At 47.7% G+C, this 24,154-nt stretch overlaps 1 protein-coding gene across 4 annotated transcripts in view; it reads right to left on the minus strand.

Moving 5' to 3' along the window:
• The window catches only part of PRDM16 (PR/SET domain 16), a 213,088-nt gene that overhangs the window by 69,965 nt on the left and 118,969 nt on the right, over window positions 1-24,154 (minus strand). For all 4 annotated transcript variants that reach the window (XM_052691993.1, XM_052691992.1, XM_052691994.1 and 1 more), the window contains one exon: window positions 17,856-17,906. In XM_052691993.1, the coding sequence (XP_052547953.1) occupies window positions 17,856-17,906 (51 nt within the window). The remainder of the gene's footprint in view (window positions 1-17,855; window positions 17,907-24,154) is intronic.

Consider the following 24,154-nt stretch of genomic DNA (forward strand, 5'->3'; position numbering starts at 1 on the left):
GAGTTCCAATTGAAACTTGGACATATTTGGTCGTAGGAGCAATTTTTACAGTTAGAAAATTTAAAAAACAAATGGTTCAGACATTTTTATAGGCATAAAAATGGAAGCCAAGTTGGTTAGTGGTTTCAGATGCTTTTTATTTGCAAATCAAAAAGAGCTTCATTTATAAATTGAAATTGTACTGGCTGCTAATCCTGAAGGCAGACTCAGGCCTTTGGCTGTACTTTACAAAGTAGGAAAAAAAAAAAAAAAAAAAAAAGCATTTTAAATACAAATTATTTCATTTGGAAAAATGAGTGCTGTGGTTGGACACTCCTCTTATTTCTTAACAGAACCCACATAAAGCCCTTCAGATGAGGTTCTGCAGGTCTGAGTGCCTCACGTTGCTCTGTGCTGTGCCATCTCTGTGCCAACCTCATGCACACAGTTTGGGCATGGGGGGTAGGGCAGACGTGGCCCCCAACCCCATTCCCTCATGCTGCAGAAGAAGCCCTCTCCCTTCTGCTAAAAGGATGGGAAATGGTTATTCTGTGGTCACACACCTCGCTTTGGGTTGGAGGCTGGTGTGATCAACTGCTGCTCTGCAGCACATCGCACCCAATGGCGCATTTTGAGGTGGTGAGGATGATGCCTCGGAAAAGATACATAAAATGGGGAGCTGCTGTAGCAGGTGAGCCCAGAAAGCTCACCCCATAAGTGACACCCGAGTTCTCCCACACCACACAGCAGCTTCTCCACTTCTTTCTCCTGAACTCTCTCATCCTGATGCACCGTGAGATTAGTCTGCTACCTGCTGAGCCCGGTTCACTCATTTATCGCCCTGCAGAGAGTATGAAAACTGGCAGACGTGCTGCCAGCTCCCCCCATCCTGCCATCAGCAGCGTAACTGCTCAGCAGACCCACAGCATCTTGTTTCTGTCTGCAGCACCCCACGCCTGCCTCACAAAACGTCACCACGTTTCCAGCTCAGAGCTCCTCCAGCATTCCTGACTGTGCAGTCACAGCACCTGGGGAACGTGGGCAAGGGCTCACAGCTCACACCTTGCAGTGAATGCTGAGAAGCCATGGGGACAGGTCCTGTTTTGGGGAATTGGTCGGACAAGGGTGAAGCAGGACACGAAGCCTGATGCAGCAAATGAGCAGGGTGGAGAGCAGCCGGCTGTGCCAGGTGCTTCTGCTGTTTGTCCTGAGCCCTGGGTGCCCTCAGTCGCTGGATCCTCAGGGATGAAGGCAAACTCACTGGTCTACAGACTGCTGAGGAAGTAACTGCGGATCAGAAACGATGCCAATGGGTGCAAGGCTGAACGCAGTGCAAAATGAACCTGGGTTTGCAAAGTCTGCCAGAACTTAAACTTGCCTCAAGTGAAGGGGCTGAAAGATGGGTCTGTGACACATGCAGAGGATGCCAACTGCTGGTATTTGTGGGTTTCCCAACAAAACACCGCATGCATTAGTCCAACTTTGTTATTTTAATCCCCTTTGGCAATTTCTGGCCCTCTTTCTGAGTAACAGCTCCTAGTGCCCGGGCTCATCCTCCCTCACCCTCGATTTCAGTTTTTCTCTCTGTGGTGATGGAAAACCAAATCTCTGCTGCTGGGGACGGTCTGTGCTGTTATCGCAGCGCAGCAGCACCGTCAGCTGTCTCCTGCAATTGTTCCTGCTGCACTCAGACTGCTTTTTTTTCGTTTCGGGGGCGGTTTGTTTTATAATTTATAGCAAAAATAAGAATGATTTCTTACAGGAGAAACCATTCCCTTATTACACAGAGTTCTCATTTCGCTGCGTTAAAGAAGCCGAGGAAATGCCGTTCGCTGCCCAGGAGGTGGGCGGGCAGCAGATTTCAACACACCGCTTTTTTTTCCCCAGCACCTTCCCTGCGCCGCGTATCAATCCTTCGCTTCCTATCGACGATAAGCAGCGCTCGTTTGCTCGCAGTTGTCGGGAGCTCCGACCCGCGGCTTCCCCGTCTCCCACCCCCGGCTCCCTTTCCTTTCCCCACTCCGCTCTGAGCCCCTGCCCGGCCCCGCTGCGCTCACACAGAGCCCTGCAATGTTCCCTGCTTGTGCGGTGAGCGCCGGGGGCAGAGCAGCTGCCCGCTGTGAGCCAACCTCGCTCCTGCCGCGACCGCAGCCGCTCCGAACACTGCCGCCCCTTATCCTGCAGCGCCCGTGACCTCCTGCCCATCTGAACGTCGCCTTCTTCCCCGCTTCTTTGATCCGACCACATTTACCCCCCTCCCAAAATCTGCGTCTCGGGGGCCTTGACCTCAGACTGCGTCAGTATCGCAGGACGGTGTTTGCTTTGCTTTCCTGTCCCATGCCCGGATGGGAGGTTGCCTGCTGTCCTCTCTGCTTCAGAAGCAGCCCTCGTGCTGCGGGCCCTGCACCGTGCCAGGGTTTGCTGCATGAAGCCCAGATGCAAGCAGAGGCAGGTCAGGGCTCAAAGCCACGTTGGCTGAGGACTTCCCAGCCAGCAGCCATCGCCACAAGGATGCACGAATCCCAGCAGAGCCGGAACCCGTGCTTCAAGAGAAGAAAACCCAACCTGTACTTTTAATCCTCAAAACCTTAACCGTTTAAAAATCCTTGAATGTTCATTAATGGAAGCGTGGTGGCTTGCTGGCCTTTAGGCTGCTCTCTTATGGCCATTCGTGTTTTGACAGCTGTGGAAGTGCCAAGAAAGCCTACAGCACACCCGGCTGCCTTCTACGAGGGATCCATAACCCAGCAGCCTGAGCACTCACAGCTGACTGCATTGGTGCTCCCAGTGCTCCCAGTGCTCCCAGTGCTGCTCTGGGCTTAGAGGCTGCTCCCACGCCATCCACACAACAATTTCTGAAGGCGTTTTGAGCCTATCTGAGCCCTGCTGGAAGCTCCTGCTGTCCGTGCAATGTAACAGGAGCGCTGTGCACCTTTAGTGCTTAAATACCAAACGTTCCCATTCATTCATACCTGCGCAGTGCCTCATTGTAAGGGCTCTTTACAACCACAACAGTGTTTTCCCATTCACAGCTGAGTGTCCAAAGCCACAGCAGAACCCATGAATCTCACAGGACTCTTGTAATGGCTATAAGCCTCACGTTCTGGGCCGTTTATGGCGCAGCTGCGTTTGCTTCACAGATTTGTTTTAATGCTGTTGGTGTTATTTAGAGAGATATTAAATTCAAACAGCTTTATGGTCGCTAATAAACATCTATTACCATTTCAGACATTCTGATATAACAGCCTCATACAGGTGCTCTCTCTGAACTATGCAGATTTGATTGATTAGGCCACGGTACTTTATTTTACACTTCAGTGGCCGCTAAATCTATTATTAAGATTAAAAATTGCAGTTTGTGCAGGGGGGGGGAACAACTTCACGCTCAGCCTGTAGAACAAAAAGCACTTCACCAAAACTCTCTGGGAAAGACGTGGTGTGCTGAGGGCAGGTGAGAAGGAGGAAAGTCCTGTAACACCGCCTGCGTGCTGCTCAGAAGATGGATTTCTCCCTCTAATGTGCATCACACACACTGTCAAGCCAATGGTGCTCAGAAAGCAAGATGTATGGAAGGGAAACCCTCTGAGACGCACGCATTACTAAAGCGAGAATGACACAGAGCAGCAAACACAGGTCCTGAACCGTCCTGCAAGATGCAATTCCTGTTTCGTTAGGAACTTTGGTGGCTCTGTGTAGTGCAGAGCAAGGCGATAACAGCGGGGCAGTCTGCAGTGTTTTCATCTGCCCAAATTTTCTGTAATAAAAGAAGAACTGATGACTGCAACAAGGAGGGGATGGGGTGAAGCGTGCAGACTGCTGAGCAGATCACAGCAAAGCTTTGCTGCAAGCATTCATACCAGGCATGCAGCTTTGCTGTGTTTTACTTCTAACTTCTGCTGCTGAGAGTAGGATGGGCAATTTGACTGATGGCTCCTCACTGACCAAACAACTGCCCAAAGCGTGGATGGCCAACTTGAAACTTGGAAAGGGAAGAAGCCACCATTTCAGCTGTCTTTAAGGCTCTGAATGTGGGGCTGCTTACCGCCTGCAACAGCTCCAGGGCTACGTGGTGCAGCAGGACTGCATCAGCTCCCAGTGCCTGCTGTGCTGGGATGGCCAGCAAGGAGCAAGGAGCTCGGAGGGCTCAAAGCATGACATCTGCACCAGCAGCTTTGATTCCAGCACAGCCCCATGTGCCTGCCTGTGCTCCCTGGCCGCCTGCTTGCTGAGCTCCGTGAGCAGGGTGATAAATGGCTGGTTTGTAATGCTGTCATGCCAATTTCGTCCTATGGGAAATGTGTCTCTCTCTCAAAACAGCTTATTACCAACCTGTGGCTGAGGCAATGATCAATCAAACTGATCAGATATGGCAAACATGGTAACTGATATAAAGAAGAGTTCTTACTACACGGTTTGAGGTTAACGTGACAAATGATGGAGTGAGAAGGAATAACTTACAGGGAAAACACAGCCCATTAAATGCTGAACTTAAAGCAGCTTTGGGAAGCAGAGTTAACACCAATTCCTCTGAATGTGCACTCGTACTCCCTCTCTGTCCAAGCAACCCTGAGCACGTTCCTTTGCAAGCAACCTGCACAAGCCACAAGGAATGGGTTTTAAGCATATGGTTTGATTGTAAAAAGAAAATTAAGCATCTGTGCACGTCTTCAGCACTCAGATATGACGATCATCACACTGTCAAGGTTCTCCTACTGAGAGACAACTGTGTCAGAATCCCAATTAAATTCTATAGAAAACTGGGAGCCCCAACCAGATGTGTATCTGCACCTCGTCTTTGACTGCAGGCCATGGCATGGCTCAGCTTTAATACAGAGCGTTCAGGTTTAGTAAGTAACAACAGGGAGCACTAAACACCAACGTCTGCCACGCTCCAGATCTAACATCCTTGCATATGCCATGCCTCACATCATGTAAAAAAAGGAGCACAGCTCCCTTGAGGCAACACTGACACCTTCACGTGCATGTAAAGAGTAGCACAAGGACTGCAGGTACCACTGCATCGCTTTCCACTGTTATTATACAATAAATAACCCTCACTTACAGAGATGAGATCTGAAAGTCCTGCAGATGAGCACAGCCTGGTCCCTGCACAGCCCTTGGAAGTGCTGCAGCAGCCGTTTCAGCCCCTGGCAAACACCTGATGTTATTCACTTCGCTGAGCATGTGAGAACGAGGACTTATTTGTGAGCAAAATTAATGAGGAAAGAGAGTCTTCAATGAGACAATAATTTATGGTTTCCACCGCGGCCGCCAACTGCAGGGAAACGCATCCGACTGCTCCTCGACTGGAGAACGGCAGGGAAAAGGTGGGGATTTATTCTCAGAAATACTGACTGCTATTTCAACATCAGGCATTTCATCTCATGAAGCCCTTCCAAAATTGGAGGAAGGTTGCAATAAATGGGCCCTCTGCCCCCTCCTGCTCTTCCGTTTAATGCCAGAGAAATACAGTCTTGCTCCACATGCCAGAGATTGGATGATACAAACAACTCACAGTGCATTTAATTCTATCTTTATATATATATATATACACTATAAACTGGGAGACATCCGGATCTGCTCAGGACTGTGTGTTCAGCATCATTCATCCCTGCTTTCCTTATGTATCTTTCATGAAACTCAGATCTGCAGTCTGGCCCTGAACACCAACTCTTTGCTTTTCAGAGATGGAAAACTGCAAACGGAAAAGCCAGAAATGCACCAGACAATAAAATCACGTATAATGGCTACCGAAGTCGGTTCTTCTCCCCCCTCCTTTTTCAACAGATAGGTTTTAGACTCTATAATAATCACGCAGCTAAGATACAAGGTCTCTTGTTGGCAATAACCTACATGACATGACTTAGAAGGCAGGTGTTACTGTAATTAGCTATTGTTTGACTATCAAAAGTCAGAGCTGATTAAAGCCACTAAGTACAAGTGCACTATTTTATTTCAAAGAATATTATGAACTGCATGCTGGGACTCTTTCACTGCGGACCTACCTTCCGGAGTCTGCTAAGAGCCCATGCCAGCAGTAATCAAAACTAAAATCTGCATAAACCTTCGGGGTTTTAATTCAAGCAGAGCCCTTTCATTAGAAATATGTTACTTTATGAAATCTGGTCGCCAGCAAGGGGAGAAAAATGTGACTTCTTAAGAAAAGTGAATGGCATCTCTTTAGTGATTAACCCAAGATTAATGGAGGCTCCTACTGCTAGGCCTAAGTCCATTTTATTGCTAATTCATTTAGGTACTATTTCAGATGTACTTGATGAAAGTCACCTGCTAAGAAGTCATGTTTTGGCAAGCAAGGATAGCCATTATGGTCAAATCCCAAATAGAATTTTTATTAAAGAAGCCTTGAAAAGTGTCTTGTGCGAGTCTTTCAGAGACATACTATTTAATGTACTCAATTAGTTAAAAATTTGGGGCCCGAGTCACTAATCAGACATTCATAAAGCTTTTATTTTTCTGTCTGCTTGCATCTGTAATGTTCCAGGTAGGACGAGCGCCGTGTGGGGACGGCTGAGCTCAGACAAAAGAGGGATGCTGGGGCTCAGGGGCCGCGCTGAGCGCGCTTTGTTCCGCAGCACCGGGAGCCTTGCAGGCTGCATGCAGGCATGGCACGGGCTCTGGGCTCCTGGCACAGGTCACTTTTGTTTCACACTTCTCTGCACTTTGTTCTTTTACGCATCGGTTTCGAAGGGATCTTCTGGGGAGAGACAGAGCAGCAGCGGCTCTGCAGGGAGCACCACCCGCCCGAGGAGCATCCCTGCGCCATCACAGCGTGGGGCTGGTGTGCAGGCAGGGCTGGGCCAGCCTGCTGCTGCTTTCAAGGCAGCTCCTCACCAGCCAGGCACACACAGTGATGGAGCACAGTCTGAAGAGTGCAGTTACTGCAGGGCTGCTAACCAAGCACAGTTCCTGCTGTGCTGGGCGCAGGTGAGTGCCCATGAGACGACACAGCCTGAGGAATCCCCTTCTGAACAAACACACGCAGGCACCTGGCACGGCTCCTGCAGCTGCCGTGGGTGCAGGGGGTCCCAGCCAGCCCAGCATGGAGAAAGGAAGACAAACACACTGATACCCATTACAGTACAGAGCTGATGGTGTCTTAAAGCAGGGGCAGCCTGCAGTAAGATTTCTTCTGCCTCCCTAAGCGCAGGATGGTTCTAAACAGAAAAAAATCGGTTCTTAAACTTTTTTTTTTTTTTTTAATGACTGACAGAGCTTTAAGAATATTTGCTGAAATTACTCATAGAACGTCAGGATCAGGAAAGCAGAATCATAACGTGGTCGGAATCGGGGAGAGCAACCGAGGTGGCCGCCAGCACAAGGCGCCCCGCGGGACTCGGGCACGAGGCGCCCCGCAGCACCACAGCGCTCAGATCACCACGAAAGGTCAGCACGTGTCTGGGGCAGGATTCAGCCCTGCACGGATCTCACAGAAGCCGGCACGGAGCTGCAGAACACGGCTGAAGGCAACGCGTTACCGCGAGAGCCGCCTTGGTGATAACGAAGTTAACCTCATCTGTTCCTCTTGTGTGCCGGGCACTCACACATGCAAATCTTGTCTTGTTCAACTGTGTTTGTTCACCTCCGTAGTCCTTGGGTGATTCAAATCTGTGTCCTACTATCCTATAATACCCTTGTCTAACAGTTCCTTTTAAATGCATGTGTTAATTATCTTGCCACTGCTGTAATTTCTCCCTGTAGTCCATTAATTAAGAGGTCACAATCTAAGAGCATGTTTACCCAATAAGCTTTCTTTTTTAATTATCCTAATTGCTTGGATACTGACAAAGACTCCATCCCTCCCCTTTCTCTGAGTGGATTAGAAAACGACATTTCAAAGCCCCACACAATGATGGGCTTGTTGAGCACACATATATATGTTTTTACAACGCCGCAATCTTCCAGCGCCAAAGGTCAACAAGGCACAAGGCACCATCCTTGTCTGGCTGCACGAAGATATAAATTGCTCTTCATTAATTCGTTTAGTCGTGTACAATGTGATCTCGGCGGGGAAAAATATAAGCCAAATGCTCCTATTTTCAGCAATAGCAATAGGAGCAGGAAGGTGTGCGCTGCTTGTGCTGCTCGGGAGAACGACCGAGGCTGTTATAGAATGCATCCCTGCCTGCACCTCGTGGATGTCTTTGCATGGCAGTGAGCAGGAAGGAAAGGAAGGAGAAAAAGAAAGAGGAAAAGAGAGAAGGAAGAAGGGAAGGGGGAAAGGGAGAAGAAAGAAGAGGAAGGAAAGAGGAAGGAAGGAAGGAAGGAGGAAGGAAGGAAGGAGGGAGGAAAGGAAGAGGAAAGAAAGAGGAAAGAATGAGGAAAGAAAGAGGAAAGAAAGAAAAAGAAGCACAGGCTCTGAGCTTTTACTGTATCAAAAATCAGTTATTATTCCACCCACCAAAGCAGTGCCTTCCCAGTTTCTGTCTACTGAAATTACACATTTTGGGGAGCTGCTCGCTCCAAACGCTCTGACCTGGCAAAATTCAGCAGATAACATCTCGGCCATTTGAAAAATATAAAACCTTCCTTTTGTGAAGCTTTTGAGAGGTAAAAAATGTCGCTGTTTGAATTCCAGATAGGATTTTAACACCACAATTAGTAGAGTTTATGTCCAAAAAAATTACTGCTCTGTCAGAATGTGAAACAACATTCAGTATGTCAACCAAAGTCAGTTTTTTGGTTTTAATAAAGCAAACGTCTCACTCAGACCAGTCATCTCAGGAGCTGCATAACAGAAGTATAATTACTTAGAAATTGCTTAGGTACGCGTGATTGATGCATGGTAAATAGATGTTTCCAGCACTTATTGTTTCTCCCTGATGGATTAGGAAGAGTTGTTTAACAGCTCATTTGCCCAGTCCTCCTGGTGTTCCTCGGGTCTGGCTGTGCCAGTCAGCACCAGCAGCTCCGGGTAGTTTAAGTCTCTTTAATAAAGATTAAGATGTCAGAGGTCCTGCATTGCTCAAAATCCCGATTTTATTAACTTCTCATTATCAGCTGAAATATGAAGTGCATTTCTTTTCATCTACAGTAAGGCACTTTCTCAAGGCAAAGGACAGATATTTAATATACATTGGTGGTGGTCGAGGCGGGTTCTGTCCCGGCCTTGCTGGATGCTGGTGAGCCCTTCTGCACACGGTGGGTTTGAGGAAGGCAACAGAGCAGCAGTGTGAGGACTGCAAGGTGCTCATTGCAGGAGATCACAGCAGCATCCAAAGTCCATTCTCCGGCCAGAAGCACAGATAAGTTCTAATGCCATCAACGTGAACTTAGGCAGCAACTGATAACGTTAATTTGCTGAAGGCAGCAACACTGCAAAGTGTCCAAATAGCATCACCTTTCCAAGACTCATTTCCCATCTCGTGCACAGTGACCAGGCTCACACCAAAGCCGCAGCTCAGTGCTGTGAGCGCCGTGCCATCCCTGCAGGCCTCTGCTATTCCTGCTGCTCCGCATTCACAGACCAAAGCCACAACGTGGTGGAGTTGTTACAGCACAATCACTCAGTTTGCTTCTGAGTCCTGGTGCCTTTCATTCCCATCAGACTTTACTTTGCTGAGTGCCAAAGGCAGCAGCTCTGCAGGCAGTGCTGCTCCTTTCGCCTTCGCCTCTGTGATAAAACAGGCCAACGCAGCAGAGAGAGGAATCGCCCCGTCAGTATTTAGGAAGGAGAAATACATGTGCCATAAGCTGTCTGTTTCAAAGGCACGTATGTACAAAAGGCACGATAAGTGGGTGCTGAATAGTTAGGAGTGGCAATTATCAGTTACACGTATCATTATGGTCTCTCAACTTTTCAATAGCGCAGAGTTCCTAATACCGTGTTTACTGGATCAGGTAAAAGGGGACTCCTAATGCTGTGCAAATATGACTTACCAAAGGACTTTGCTTTCTCACCTATTCTTGCTCTTTTCAAATCAACATTATTAATTGGCCGGCTTATCGGTAAGTGCTGTCTGGCAGCTAAAGGATGTTTCCACCCATTGCAATGATACATAGAAACTCAGCAATGTCAGCCTGAAGGACAAAGAACTTCCATGTTGAAACGAACAAAAAAAAAAGATGTTGATACATTAAGCCTTCCCAACAGCAGCGCCATACATTTCAGCCTTAATTTGCCATCCCCAATTGCACCTGTTGTTCCATATTCTATCATCCCTGTTTTCCCTCCTCGTTACATTAATTTAGAAGCTTGGCTTACAGTCACAAAGGCTCAACAGGATCTCAGGAGGTCACTTCCAGCCCTTCCAACCGACTTCTCCTCACCCGCCAGCTCTCCTGAGCACCAAATCCACTCAAACACTGAGAGAAAAGTTGACCAGGAAGGAATACCCAAAACAAAGAGCGCAAAACTCACCACACACCGTTAAAGAACAGCAAAAAAAAGTCCAGAGTTGAAGGGAGAGCATTCACTGCCCATACCTGGAGCGAGCCGTGCACTGCCCAGTGCGTTGCCTCAGCAGCTGGGCCCATGAATTGGGATGCTCAGCATTCCCCCCAAACCCCTCTGCCTTTGTCTTAAGGAAATGGTTATTCATTTAGGTAGACGCTGAAAGGAAAAATCAGACAAATATTTGCTGTGCTGTGTTAGCACGGCGAGGGGGAGCACGGGGTAAGCCCACAAATGCAGGTGAGCTGCTTTATGTGAGCACAAACCCAGCAGGGGAAGAAGGGCTGCTAACAAAGCAAGCCCTGGCTGTGCAAACACCTGGGAGGGGTATTGGTATTATCTATTTCTGCTTGGAATAAATCACTGTATATGGAGGCATCTGTAATATTTGCCTGTCATTTCCTAGCTGACCTCCAATGCACCCCAGCCCTGTGTGCTGACATCCACGGTCCTGGTTCTGCTGGCTCTGGAATGGCCCACTTAGATCAACTGGAAGGAAAGCCTTTGCTATTTCATCCTACGAAACCCCAGAAGACAGAAAACACCTTCAAAGCCTCAGCCAGCTCCCCAGCACTTCTGAACTTTCAGAGGAAAAGAAAATCTCCATTAGGCCCTTTTCTCATTATTTATGCACATAAGCTTCCGACGGTTTCAGGCTAGAAGTAGAACAGAGAAAGCACAACAAGGAAACCTATTTCTTGAGTATTTCTAGTCCAGGAATTAGGAGGAATCAATTTCTTTAAATGTCACGTGTAAGGATTTCATCTATGTTGAACAGACGTTCAACCAAAGAGGTTCGCAGAGATGCATCCAAACTCCTGAGCAAGCATCCAGTCCAGTCCCTTCCCTTGCCTGGTACTGTCCAGGTGTTTCTTTTTAGCAGCACACCTCTAATAGCCCTCCTACCTGACAGATATTCTCTTTAATAGCTGCATAGAGTGATGAACAGAATGCTGCAGGCACCTCAGGATCACAGATTGCAATAATAGAACCGCCTGGCTTCCGCAACACGTGCATAAATCCCAATCCCAGATTTCACTCTGGAGAAGAGACCTGTCCCACTCGGTGTAATCTGTGCTCGCAGCACTGATGCATAACCTTGGCATGATGTGAATAACAGCAGCAACACCCGTGCACTTCTGGTGCTGCAGCTGCAGCTTGAACAGCGTCCTGCTTCAGTGCAATTCCTGCCCCAACATCCTGAGCAGTCCTTGCATAAATGTCTCACGTAATTCCTCCCCCAGTTCCATGTGCAATTCCTGCCCCAATACCACGTGCAATTCCTGCCCCAGCAGCTCACACAATTCCTGCACAAGCATCTCGTGCAGCTCCAGCACAACCCTGAAGTGCAGAGCAGCAGCAGCACAGCAGAGCTGGGGCTTTCCCCCCGCATCCAGCTCTGAAATCCCAGAGGCCATCATTCCAAAATTTGTGATGTTTTGTCTACTCTGGTGATTTAAGGTTTGTCAGAAAATGTCAGAAAGGCCATGAGGCCAAGGGCTTCCTGATGACTGAGGATTTTCTTTCACATGACCTTCCTGAGGTTGATTTTGGGCTCCAGACAGTGCTGCCTTCAGCTCTGACAGGGGCCGGCTGGCAGCAGATTCATGGAGCTCTCTGGGGCATTCTGGCATTTCGGAGCAGAGCTGTAATGCCTCCTAATCATCCCGAATATTACTGCCCTGCTAATCGCCTTACAGGGGCACATCAATGCCCGCCTTTCATTTGGCATTCGTTTCGTTAGCAAAACAGGAGTGTGTGCTCAATGGTATGCAAACAATTAAACACCTAGCTTGATTTAAATGAATTAAAATGTATGTGAAGCAGTGACGTTTCCTATGGGTATTGCAGGCGTTTTCTACTAGGGAATCACTGAGCTCTACCTATACAGCAGTGCGTTTGGAACTGGACGATGTTTAGGGTCCCTGCTAACCTAAGCCATTCAGTGGCTCTGTGTACACAGATGAGCAGTCTGAGAGGTGTTAAACCAGGCAAAAAAAACAGCACAGTTTGCTCACGTGGGCGCTGCATTGCTGGGGAGCTTTTTGCACCACCAAATGTGTGTGCAGGGCATTGGGTTCTGTCAGTGCCCAGAACAGGGTGACGGCGCGGCAGCGAGCTGATGACTTAGTTATGCCCTAATGAGGAAGGCTGCACCAAAACCCTGACAATTCCCCACCTTCCTGCTGGCGTTTAGTGCTGCCTTCCTGCAGGAGGAACAAGACACGAAGCCACAAAACACGGCCGGGTGCGTGCTGGAGGTGGGAAAGGCAAGGTGACCTGTGGGAGCTGTGTGTGCTGCAGCTACGGGGACACTTTTGGCTTACAGAGGTGCTCCGTTCAGCACAGATGCACGCCACCCAGACCAGTGTGCAAACAGCTCACTTGGATGGGGTGTGTGGGGCCGCAGCTCACTTGGATGCTCCAGAGGCCGGCGGAACAAACCTGACCCCCCGGCATCCCCAGCCCACCTGATTTTTGGGCACAGACCCCCAAGCTCCTTTAGGGACCCCTCTTTCCTACACACCCCCCTCAGCCCAAACAACCGTACTGCAGAAATTAAACGTGTGACCCTATTCCTGCCAAGCCATTTATCCATCGGTTTCTTGCCGACTTTCCCCTGCCCTCCTCACACCTTTTTTCACTTTACATGCTTCGTTTCAGCAAAATCAAGGATGCAAACTTCTTAGAAGTACTTAGTTTCCATGGAAACCTAAGCTGACCGCAACATTATTGTTCTCAAGAGGGAACTGACTTTACTATATGTTCATTCACTGAATTAATGGACTCCTGGTTCTTTTATTAGCAGCTCGCTGACAATGGAAAGAGAGAAATGTTATAAAAAAGACTCTCAGACACTGTCCACTCTTTTGTTCTGGGCTTACTGGAATGACGCAAACCCATTCAGGGAAAGATTATAAAAATCAACTCAAAGCTGCCTCTGTTTGTGGCGGCTAAACATGCCCTTATTTCATAGAGATACAACGCACAGAACAGCAGCTCGGGGCTCGTGGGGAGATGGCAGCTGCAGCCACGTTACAGCAGCATGGGATGCTTGCAGCCACGAAAGGCTCCCTGGTTTTGGGCTGAGTGAAGTGCGCAGAGCAAATGCTATTTTCAGAATCCCCAGCGCTGTTTTCAAAATTTCCAGTGCCATTTTCAAAATTCCCAGCACTGTTTTCAAAGCAGTGGTTCTTGGTAAGGACGAGGGCTGTTCCGCATTCACTTCTGCAGCATTTTGGATTCGATTCGTTGATGTTTTAGGTTCCACCCTTCAGCATACAAAACCGAAGGATGCAGAAACAGCGAACTTTAGATTTTTACATCAGCTCCTGTAACGGCCTTAGACCGTCTTTATTCTACACAGTGAACATAACACAGAGTCAGTGGTAAATAAACACCGTTTCGTGCAAAGAGCTGCAAACGCAGGACCTTTACCAGCTCCAGCAGCAATCTGGAGGCCAACGTCTGCGTGTGATTCTGCGACAGGCTGCGCTGAGCCCCGGGGCGCTTGGCCCGCTGGTAATTGCTGCACAAAAGACAGTGAACAGTTCCCTTGCTCTTCCCTAACTACCTTCCTGACTGCTTATTGAAGTCTGATTTCTGACTCCTCTGGGTCATCATTCATCAGCCCTACGGATCCCGGCGGGACGGCCCAGCAGACCCCTCCATATCCCCGGCTGCCAGAGGCCATTTCTGACGGCTGTGATATAGAAAATGTCTTCACAGCAACCCGGTGGGACGAGTGATGGTTATAATACCCAAATAATCATTTTGCAAATTATCATAATTATCAATCAATCATCCTGTGTGAACAATGTGTTCCTGCAGTATCAGATGGTTCCTGTGACCTGTAGCACTCTGTGTACAATAATAAACCCGGCGAGATTTATGGACCTCTCCTCCTCGTTTCTGCAGTAACAAAACATGGGTGGCTTTTTTTTAACTCTTGTTTTAGAAATAAAAGCTCCATCCACCCCGTCCAGGTTTACAACTCCATGCTTTCTAGGAGGTCAAGATTTCTAATCTCACACTGTTTCTAACAGTCGTGTTATTTTTAAAGCAAACCTCTGCGATTTGGGAAAAGTAGCGAAGGTGGTGAATAAATTACTTTCACTTTAGAATGTCAGCAGCATTATGTTACCCACTTTGAGTGTTTTGCAATGTAAGTATGAAGTCAGCCAAAGGGAAGAAATGGGTTTTGTCGTCCGTTTGTGCTCCTTGTTTTTGTCACAATGCCCGATTGAATCCCACTCTTTTGAAGCCGATAGCATCTCCCGCTCCCTGCGCCATACATTCTTGTTAATGGATAAATTCAAGCTCTCCAGAAAGTCAAAGAATAAATTTAAAGCCTTTTGCCAAATGCCTATCCTATTGGATTTTGATAAGACGGCTATTGAGCTTTAATAATGTCTTCTATCCTTTTTCAGCTGGCCCTTAACATGTCTCTTTATTTGTCCCTAAAGCCTCTTCAGCGATGCCTTTTTATTACAAGTCTCTCAGCTTGCTCTCGAGGGAGACAGGGTCGACAAGAGTGATAGATAGATAACTCTATAGATTATCTCCCACAGATGTTTTCTCTCCAGTAGCCCCTCGGGCTATTCCCTTTAAGTAAACAGAAACTAAATGGAGAGCTGCAGGAGAAGTCCCCACGTCCCCATCACAGCAGCTGGGGGGGAGGCATGGCGCACCCCAACCCACACCCACAGCTGGGAACAGCAGAATGCAGCCAAAGCTGAGCCTGGTAATGAGGCTGAGTCTTTCCTCTCCCTCCCCAAAGCGAAATCATTACAACAGTGAGGAGAAGGGGAGCAGCCCCGGGCTCCAGTGCCCTGAATGCAGCAGAGGCGCGTAGGAAAATGCAGTCACGGAATGTATGAGCTGCTCTCTAAGCAAAATAAACAGCCTGCAGGAGGATGGCTTGGAAAAGGAGTTTGGGGAGCAGCGACAGTGATGCCTGCAGGTACACAGTGCGTGTGGGTGCTCCCCTCGTTGAGCACACATCAGCCTGCCAGCACTGCTTGCGCTGCCAGGTACTTACAAACAAAAACCAGGCCGGGAGCTAAGGCAGAGTTTGCAAGTCAACCCAGTATCAGCAAGCCAAGCAGGTAAAAGAAAAGCTGGCCAGGAGCACGCCATGCTTTATTCTATGGCACAGTACATTCCAGGTATGGACAAATGATCCTGCACGGGGGTTCTTATTGCTAGAAGTCTTAATTCCAGCAAGGCAAACAACAACGACCACTGCAGGTCTGTGCTGTTAGCTGTGCCGGCACAAATAGCCCTGACACCAGCTGGAAAACACTGGAAATGGCGAGTTCTGTTTTTCTCCCAGGCCCAAAGGTCTGCTTTACTGTGCAATACAGCATTTTTCTCCCCCTAGCCCTTGCTACGCCCCACTCTCAGCCCACAAACAGCAGTCAGCCCAGTGAGCGCCGGGATCACAGCCCCATCTTGGCTCCAGCTCCGACTCCTGCTCTGCACCCACTGCTCTGTGCATCCCCTTCCCACCACCCACCCACCTCCGAGAGAGCAGGAATAAACTGAGCTCGCACATCAGCTGCTGTGCCTTCATCAGGGATGTGGCAGCTGAATGGTTCAGGGATGCTGGGATGGGAAATCTCCTCCCAGAAGGTTTTGTGCCACCGGAGCATCATGCTGCGTAGCCAGGAGTGCTAACAAACCATCCTGAGATACCTCCACAATGGTACAGAGTGGGTTTTCATTCTTTGTTTTTCATTTTTTTCCCCAACTGCAAAGCTGTCCGGCAGTAGTCTTGTCACAAGCCATAAAGTTTAGACTTGAACTCTTTACCTTACCGCTTTGACCTTTTTTACCCCAGCTGTAAAGCCCTACTGCCCATCCTTCAGTAAATTTATCACCTCATAAACTCCCACTAGAGCTTCTCTACACAGCATTTAGAGACAGCAGTGGAGGGGAAATCCTCCCCCCCAGTCCAGTGTCATAATTGTCCACCTTCATACCTGCTGCCCAGGAAAACAGTGAAGGACAAGGTGCTGTTCAAGACCTGTAGGTTTTGCAACGGAAATAACATAATGGAACTTAAACACAAAAACACGCATCCAAGACATACGGATGCCAGTTCAATGTTTCCTTCTACCCCCGTCCCATACAAAGCCTGCTCACTCTGGGGTAAGGGAGATTCAGCAAAGAGGGGAAGCACAATTCATCAGTGATATCATAATTAAGGACTGAGAAAGAACAGCCAAGCAGTCCGGGCATGGAGAATTCCCTCCATGGCTGCGATGAGTGCATGGTGATAATAAGAACCTGCCACCTTGTCACCATGTCTGTCCAGACAAAAGGATCCCACAGAGGCAGAGACAAACACGCAGTGAGTTATGGGGAGGAACAAGGTAAAAAGTTCAGCGGCGTTGCGACAGGGCTGCTGCGAGGTCACTGCGTGGTCACAGGACACTGCATGGTGAGAGCCCCGAAAATAAGAGCTTGTTTTCTCAAACCAGTGAGAACAGAACGGCCCAGCAATGGCCGTGGATCCCAGCTTCTGCTCCCAAACTTTGGAGATACTGACAGGCATTACATTCCACCGTGCTGTGCTTCCTTTTAACTTTCAGTATTGAAGATGGCGTAAGAGGGTGAATGGAAAAGGCAGTTGTAGCAGTTTCCCATGTAACACACCTTCCTCTCCAAAAAAAAACCCCCAATATTTTATGAACACGGCTGCGAATAGCCAACGTAAGACCATCGCATCTGAAAAGAATTCCAGTTAATTCCATGTTTCAGCAACGACACGTCGCCTCGATGGACATCCAGCAGCCATAAGCAAACACAACCAGCGCTGCCCCGCAGACGGCCGTGCAGGGAATCATCCCCACATTCCTGGGAACAACCCGAAGCCAAATAGAGGGCTGGCTACTGAAACATGGAGAGCTGAGCTGCCCGGCAGCCACTGCGCAGGGACTGACACAGCTGGGCCGCATTTGGAACACGTTTTTCTCTGGTCACTATTACAGTTTAAGCATCACAATGTGATGAAAAGCACTGGTGATACATCATACTTGCTAAATGTTATCCTTTCATAGATCTACTCCTGTTCCCTGGGCCTTTCCGTAAGCCACATTTACGTGGTGAGGTGACCTCTAAACATTTAGCACTTTTAACAAAGGACCAACATTTTCTTTGACTGGAAAAGAGGTAAATGAGGTTTTAAGATTTGGACTCGCAGTTGTTCACATTGCAGCTGAATCAAGAAACACTTCACACTACTATTTTCCTTTTCATAAATGCTGGAATCACAAGAAGACAGAAGAATGTGCCAATAGAACCACAAGATGTAATCCAAAGGAGCAAGAGCAAACACTGGAAAGGTTTTAGGACAATTATTGTGATGCATGGTTCAAAATTACGAGCAGAAAAAAAGAAACTGGGCGTATTTCAAAGCCAGGCAGTAATACAAATTGCATAAAATCAAGCCATGTCCTACCTTCTTTATACTGCCCTCCTGGGAGGTCACCTCGGGATCAGTCAGTATTTGCTGTGAGAGAAAAAAAAAGGAAAAAAGTGAAGTTGGATTGCAGCTAAGAATATTATAGAATAATACAGATTATTATTATTATTATTACAATTATTATTGTTATTACATAAGGGCCACAGCTCTCAGGTGCACAGCCATTGCAGTTGGTGGCTCAGAGGCTGGCATGGGGCTGCCTGTGGCCACGTCCAGGTGGGATGGACTGAACTGACAGGCTTCAGAAACGTTGGCAAACGCCTCCGAGCTCAGCTGGAATAACAGCACCGTGTTTTAAATAGTGGGAATCCTAAAGCATTCTGTGCTTTACAACAGCTCTAATAGATACTGAAATTGTGGTTTGGAAAGCAGCTGAGAGCAAATAGGAGCAAGAGGTGAACGGCAGAGCAATAAAATCCCACGTGCTCACGCGCTCGTGTGTGCAGTGCACAGGTTGGAAGGTTGGAACACCTCCATGGGACGGCGAATGACACCCATGACATGAATGACACCATGCATGTCACTGCACTGCGGGAAGGGCTGGTGGCCTTGGAGCATCCCCAGCCCCTCTCTGGGAGCTGGTGGATACTGGAAGCCCTTTGAGAGCCATGGCAGAGCCCTGCCCACAGCTGGCTGTGCTGAAGGACCCACAGCCACCACAGCTGCCCCCAGACCAAGACACCTCAACTGTAATTATTACACACAAAACACCTTTAAACACAATTGGTTAATTACGTGCATTCAGAGTGCATAATCCACCCGTTCAACATGCCCATAAATGTGGATGGGGAAAAAAAAGAAAAAAAAAAACCACGCTGAAATGAAGTGCAAATTGGGCTGTGGTGTAGTCCTGTATAAACAGGCTTAAGAGTCAGGAATTCCTGAGTCTGGATCTAAATGCCAACACAAGCTTCCTTTTGTTGGTTTGGAGAGATCTGTGCTCATTGGGCAAGTTATGGGCTCTCAAAGCAAATTGTTTTTTTCCCCTTCAATTCAGAGCAGATCTCAAATTTTGAAATTCTTGGAGAACAAAAAGATCTGCAAAAAGTACTTTGGACACATTCAAAAACTGTCCTTCTGCAGCACAGCATCGTGGCTGTGCATCTGAACGCTGCTTGGTGATGTGCCCAGAAGAAGCTGGCAGGATGGGCACCTTGGGGCAGGGATGCTGCCCAACCATCACCAGGTTCTGACAGCCTTCAGAAGCCCTCCTGGGTGGTTCGGGAGGGAAGTTCAAGCTCCTCGTTCTGCATTCCCAGTTTGGAATGAAAACAGTTTGAAAACAGAGGCTGAAGGGAGAGCTCTGCAGCAGCAGAACCTGGGGCACACAGCAGGACTGAGCGCTACCTCCTAATTAAACGAGAGAGAAAGTACCAGATGTGATGTTTATTAATAAGAATAACAAAAGATACTTTGAAAATCTACTCATTGGGTAATTTTAGCTCAGGCTGGACTTCATCTCATCTGAATGCCATAATCCTAAATAAAGTGCTTGACGTGTACAGTGGGCTGCAGCCTTGCAGTTGACCCAGATGTTCTGAAACAGAATTTACACTGCACCCTTTTTCTACCCACTGATACGCTGATTTCAGCCAAAAGCAATACAGCGTGGCACTGCTAAGGCTTGGGAACCCAACGGAGGTGCAGCAGCAATGCTTCCCTGCGTTCATTTCCTGGGCTCTGCACACTGCTGGCAGTGGGATCCTGCCTGAGCTACACGAGTGAGGGATGTGCTATAATTTTTGCAAAGCCCCCTGAATGTATACTAAACATGTCAAGTAACACCATGTGATTCTTTTTGAAAAACAGTTTACAAGCTGGCATTCTCCAGCTGCAGTTAACCCTAATTTGATTACATTACCGAGACAGATCACAATGAGCTTATGTAAATAGTAACGTTATCCATTCATTCCGTGAGCTCAGATAAACTGTCATTTAAAAATAAAAAAAATAAAAAAAAGATCTCAAATAGGCCTGATGCATTCAGCACAGCCTGCCCCCGCTCCACCACTGAGAGCTGGGGATGTTAGCAGTATTTCCATGTTTGTACCAAGCTGGAAATGCAAGAGGAAGCCCGATGGCAGCGCAAAGCTGGCATGTGGATAGCAGCACTTCTTTCAGTGACTGGCTCTTCGCTGTCATCTGACCCTCCAGCAGGATGCGTTGGCTCATTCAGCTCTAACACACCCATCCTGTACAGCATCGTGCCCAACTGTCTGGCCTTACTGAGTCCCTCGCTAACATTCTCCTCTCCTGGCACCTGAGGGCAGTTTTACAAACCTGAATAAGGAAGTGGAGAAAAGCTGTGATGTGTGAAGTGTTGTTCGCTGCCACTATTTGCCTGAGACGCACAACCCGCTGCTCACTGCACCACCAAATCCTGCAGCGAGGAGCTGACCTGCTCTGCACTGACAGCTCTGCCGGCTGCAGACGCACAAGCAGAAAAGAGTTGTTTATTTATTAACTATTCTCATAACAATCCATTTGCCAATTTCAAAGTGAAACCAGAAAGCTGATCCGTGCAAAAGGCATCGCTGTCACAGCAGCTGCTGCTTTCCCAGCTCCTGCAAGAAGTCTGGCATCACCTATAAAGGCCCTCCCCAGTGTAAACCGGGTCATCAAAGCCTTGCTGCTCCTTCGTGGCACCTGCTGATATCAGTTCCTTTAGATACGTCATCAACCAAAGGCATTCGTTGCCATTCATAGCACAGATCTTCCAAATGGCACCGTGGGACCAACACAAGATCTGCTCTACTGCATATACCAATTTTTAAGCAAAAATAAGCAATAAAACAGCTCTGAATTCTGTAGAAGAAAGATATCCACTTGAAAAGCTCATAAAGTGAGTGCCAAGGACTGAGCTGCTTGAAGTCGTCTGGAAAATCAGGCAAAACTCTCAGCCTTCTGCCCTGACAGACTGCAGAGCCACTCCATCCAATGCATTGGAATAATTCAGAGTCTGATTTATTGTCTCCAAAGCTACTGGGTCCTGAAATACAAATGGAAACAGCGATTCCCTCCTCTGCATGAATGCTACGTGCACAGTCAAGCTTTGGGAGCTGCAATTCCCTGTGCAAGGAGCATTAAGGGAGTCGATCCAGTTCACCAACATCATTTGAGCACTGGCTGGCAATGAGCTGATTTCATACTCTTTTTAATCCAGATGCTTTCTGTGTAAGCATTACCACCTCCAGTTTACACATCCTTTTTTCTTTTTTACATTCCTATACAGACACTTTTCACCTGAGCCTCCTGATGTCCCTTCAAGACTGTCGTGATTAATGCCCATTTTTGACACTCAACAGCTTTGCTACTACAAACGTAACACTGCTCAGCTAGGAATGCCTTTAAAACAAAACACTGCCATCCTGAGACCCCCAAACGGAGCAGAAGTTATAAATGCTACTGTAGGCCAAGTGCCTTGAGCAGAAAGCATAGTGATGCTGTGCTGGGAGCAGACTGAAGGACCACAGGAACACTGCGTTAAAGAAAATGCATGTGGAATCCACACAAACCCAACCCTGGATTGCCAGGAAGCAGGTTTCCATTGGTCCCTTACTGTCCCAGGAAGCAAACTGCCATTATTTCCTTACTGCCCTTTGGTTCCAAGCTGGGAGCTGCCCCATCACTCCCTTAACAGCAAAGAATGAACCTGGCCATACGGAGCAAGGAGGATGAGCAAGGATTTCTGCGAGCTGCCCAGCTTTGCCTTCAGGTGCTGCAGCAAAAATCCATTCCAGCACTTCCAATCTTTTTTTCTGTTTACCGTATTTTAAAAGTACAGAGACTTTAGAGCACTTTCTGGCCCCAAAACTGACAAAATCTGGTATTTTCTGTAGTAAATAAACTGGTGAAACACTATTCACTTGAGGAAATTTTCAATATCCTGTCTTGGGAATTTGCAGCGAATGTGCCTGGAATTAAGAGGAAAGGGAGGAAAGCTCCGCTCAGAGAGGAAGAATTTCCTTTCCTGGCTGGTGAGCAAGGAGGATGAAGAGCACGGCCCTGCCTGGCACGCAGCGAGCCACGGGCTGGAAGGAGGATAAAGAATAAACCAGGCATTCAGTGCTAAGGGCAACCCCAGCACAATTGGGAACACTGTGGAGCAGCCAAACTGTGGTTTGCGGACCAGTAACAGTCTGCAGAGCCCTGGTATGCACTGCACAGACCATTTTATAACCATTTATTTTTCAGTGGAAAGTCTGAACAAAAAGGTGATCTGGCACGGGACAGCAAATGCTCGATCCCAACAGCGATCGGTGGCCCAAAATTTCTGGCCATCGCAGGGAGCAGCTCTGATCAGCTCTGCCCTCGTGTCGCTGTGCAAAGGAACCGCTCTGTTTGCTGACTTGCAGGAGAACAAACTGCAGTGCACTGAGGTGAATCGTTACAGGTTATTCCGAAGGGAGCTCGGGGAATGGGACGTCCTGAGCTGCACCTCAGACGGGAATCGGCTTCTGGGCGCTGCGAGAAGGGCAATGCCAGGGGAATAAATGGTGAAAAGAGTGAATGCCAAGCATTGAGAGTGTGCTGGAGAACAAAGTCTGCAAGAAAGAAAATAAGCCTGCAATTTACATACGTGGTATCGCAACGTTTTAGACACAGCTCCTCCATGACATCGCCATCAAGTTCAACTGCAAACACCAGGAAGTTAAACAGAATCTAATGGAGAGCGTTTGAAATAACTTCAATAAGCTGAGGACTTGAGACTTTCAGCCAAGACAAATAAGAGAGGGTACTGATTAGTAAATGTCACCATTTCTCCTGCCAAGCACTCAGGGGCTGGTGATAGGAGAGCATTACATATAATCTCGCAGTCTTTAGGGGCTGTTTGATTTTATATTGCATTCTTATCGGGTTCTAAAAGTCCAGTGTTAATGAGCATGAGAAATGCTCTCGATAGCTTGGCGGTTTTGCTGAAGGAGAATGTATTTCATTCATTACGTGTTCTTGGATCCAAGCTAGGGATGCATTTCCCATTCAGAGCCCCACGTCCAACCCCTGTCTATTCTTCTTCTCCATTTCAGCAACCAGGCATCACCATTAATACCCATCTATTTACACTATTTAAATAAAATGGCTTTTACCAGCTCCAGAGAATGAGATCTTTAAGAAATCTGGAGCAGAGAGACACATTTATGTAAGGAGCCCACTGCATTCCCTTCTGCAGTGCAGAGCGACTCTGGAAAGAAGAATAAGTACGAGGGATGGTAAATTATTGGGAAAAAAAACAACAAAAACAGCAACAAAACAAGCCTTGCTGCTTGGATTCTGATGACCCACGATGTGAGGGAAACAACAAACCCAGATAAATGAGAACCCCGCTGTGTCTCAAGCACGGTAGTGATGACAGCACCGGGTGCTCGGCCAGCGAGCTGCAGGATGGGCAAAATCCCACCCCAACCTTTGGGGCTCCTGGGGAGGAGCTGAGCAGCCGCTCTGCCATGGTTCTGTGATGTTTGGTTTTCAAAACCACCAAACCATGACGTGCTCCCAGTCCTGACACCATGCACCCCAATGCATCCAGGTGCTCCGAGCGGGAGCAGCCCTCACCTGTGCCGTCCCTGGGAGCACAAACCAACTGGTGTTGTTGTCAGAATGACCTTAATTATCCATGGCAATTATTTATTTTGTAGATAATTAACAAATCCTGCCTCTAATGAGATTTCTCAATGAATGGAGTCTTTTGTCTGTTATTGCCTACGTCTTCAAACACTTCCCAGAAAAGAAGATTGTAATAGAACACACGAGGAAAAAGTGCTTAAATTAATATATTGATTTTCTTTTCCAAATACATTTACAAATATCACTGTGAACTCCCTTTTCCTGGAGGGAAATTCCATTATAGAAACGAATTCTGACCAGCTGGAAGGGGCACTTCTCTGCATGCCCAGCGAGCACAGCCTGAGGACGAGGACGGATGCCCCCAGAGCTGAATGGTGTCTGTATTTTCTCAGCGTGCTCATCTTCCAAATTGGGAACATAAGTAGCAGACTGAGAACATATGAGAGCCTCTGTCATAACTGCAAAACAGTTTGCATTTTCACTCTGTCCTTAGAGCAAATAGGAGCGAAGGGAAGGTGAGGGTCGCCAACTCCGGGTGCTCCCTGCTGCACAATTACATAACACAATCACTTAAAGGATCTGGAGCCATTTATTATCTGAGCAAAAAATCATCTTGAGGAGTGAAATGCAACGTTTTGGTTAACAGATAAAGCGTTGCTGTTTGCAGCCGTGTAAGTGGATTGGATGGTTAGCTTTAGTTGTATCCCATC

Source organism: Tympanuchus pallidicinctus, unplaced genomic scaffold (genome assembly GCF_026119805.1).
Source record: "Tympanuchus pallidicinctus isolate F22 unplaced genomic scaffold, pur_lepc_1.0 scaffold29, whole genome shotgun sequence".
Lineage (NCBI taxonomy): Eukaryota > Metazoa > Chordata > Aves > Galliformes > Phasianidae > Tympanuchus > Tympanuchus pallidicinctus.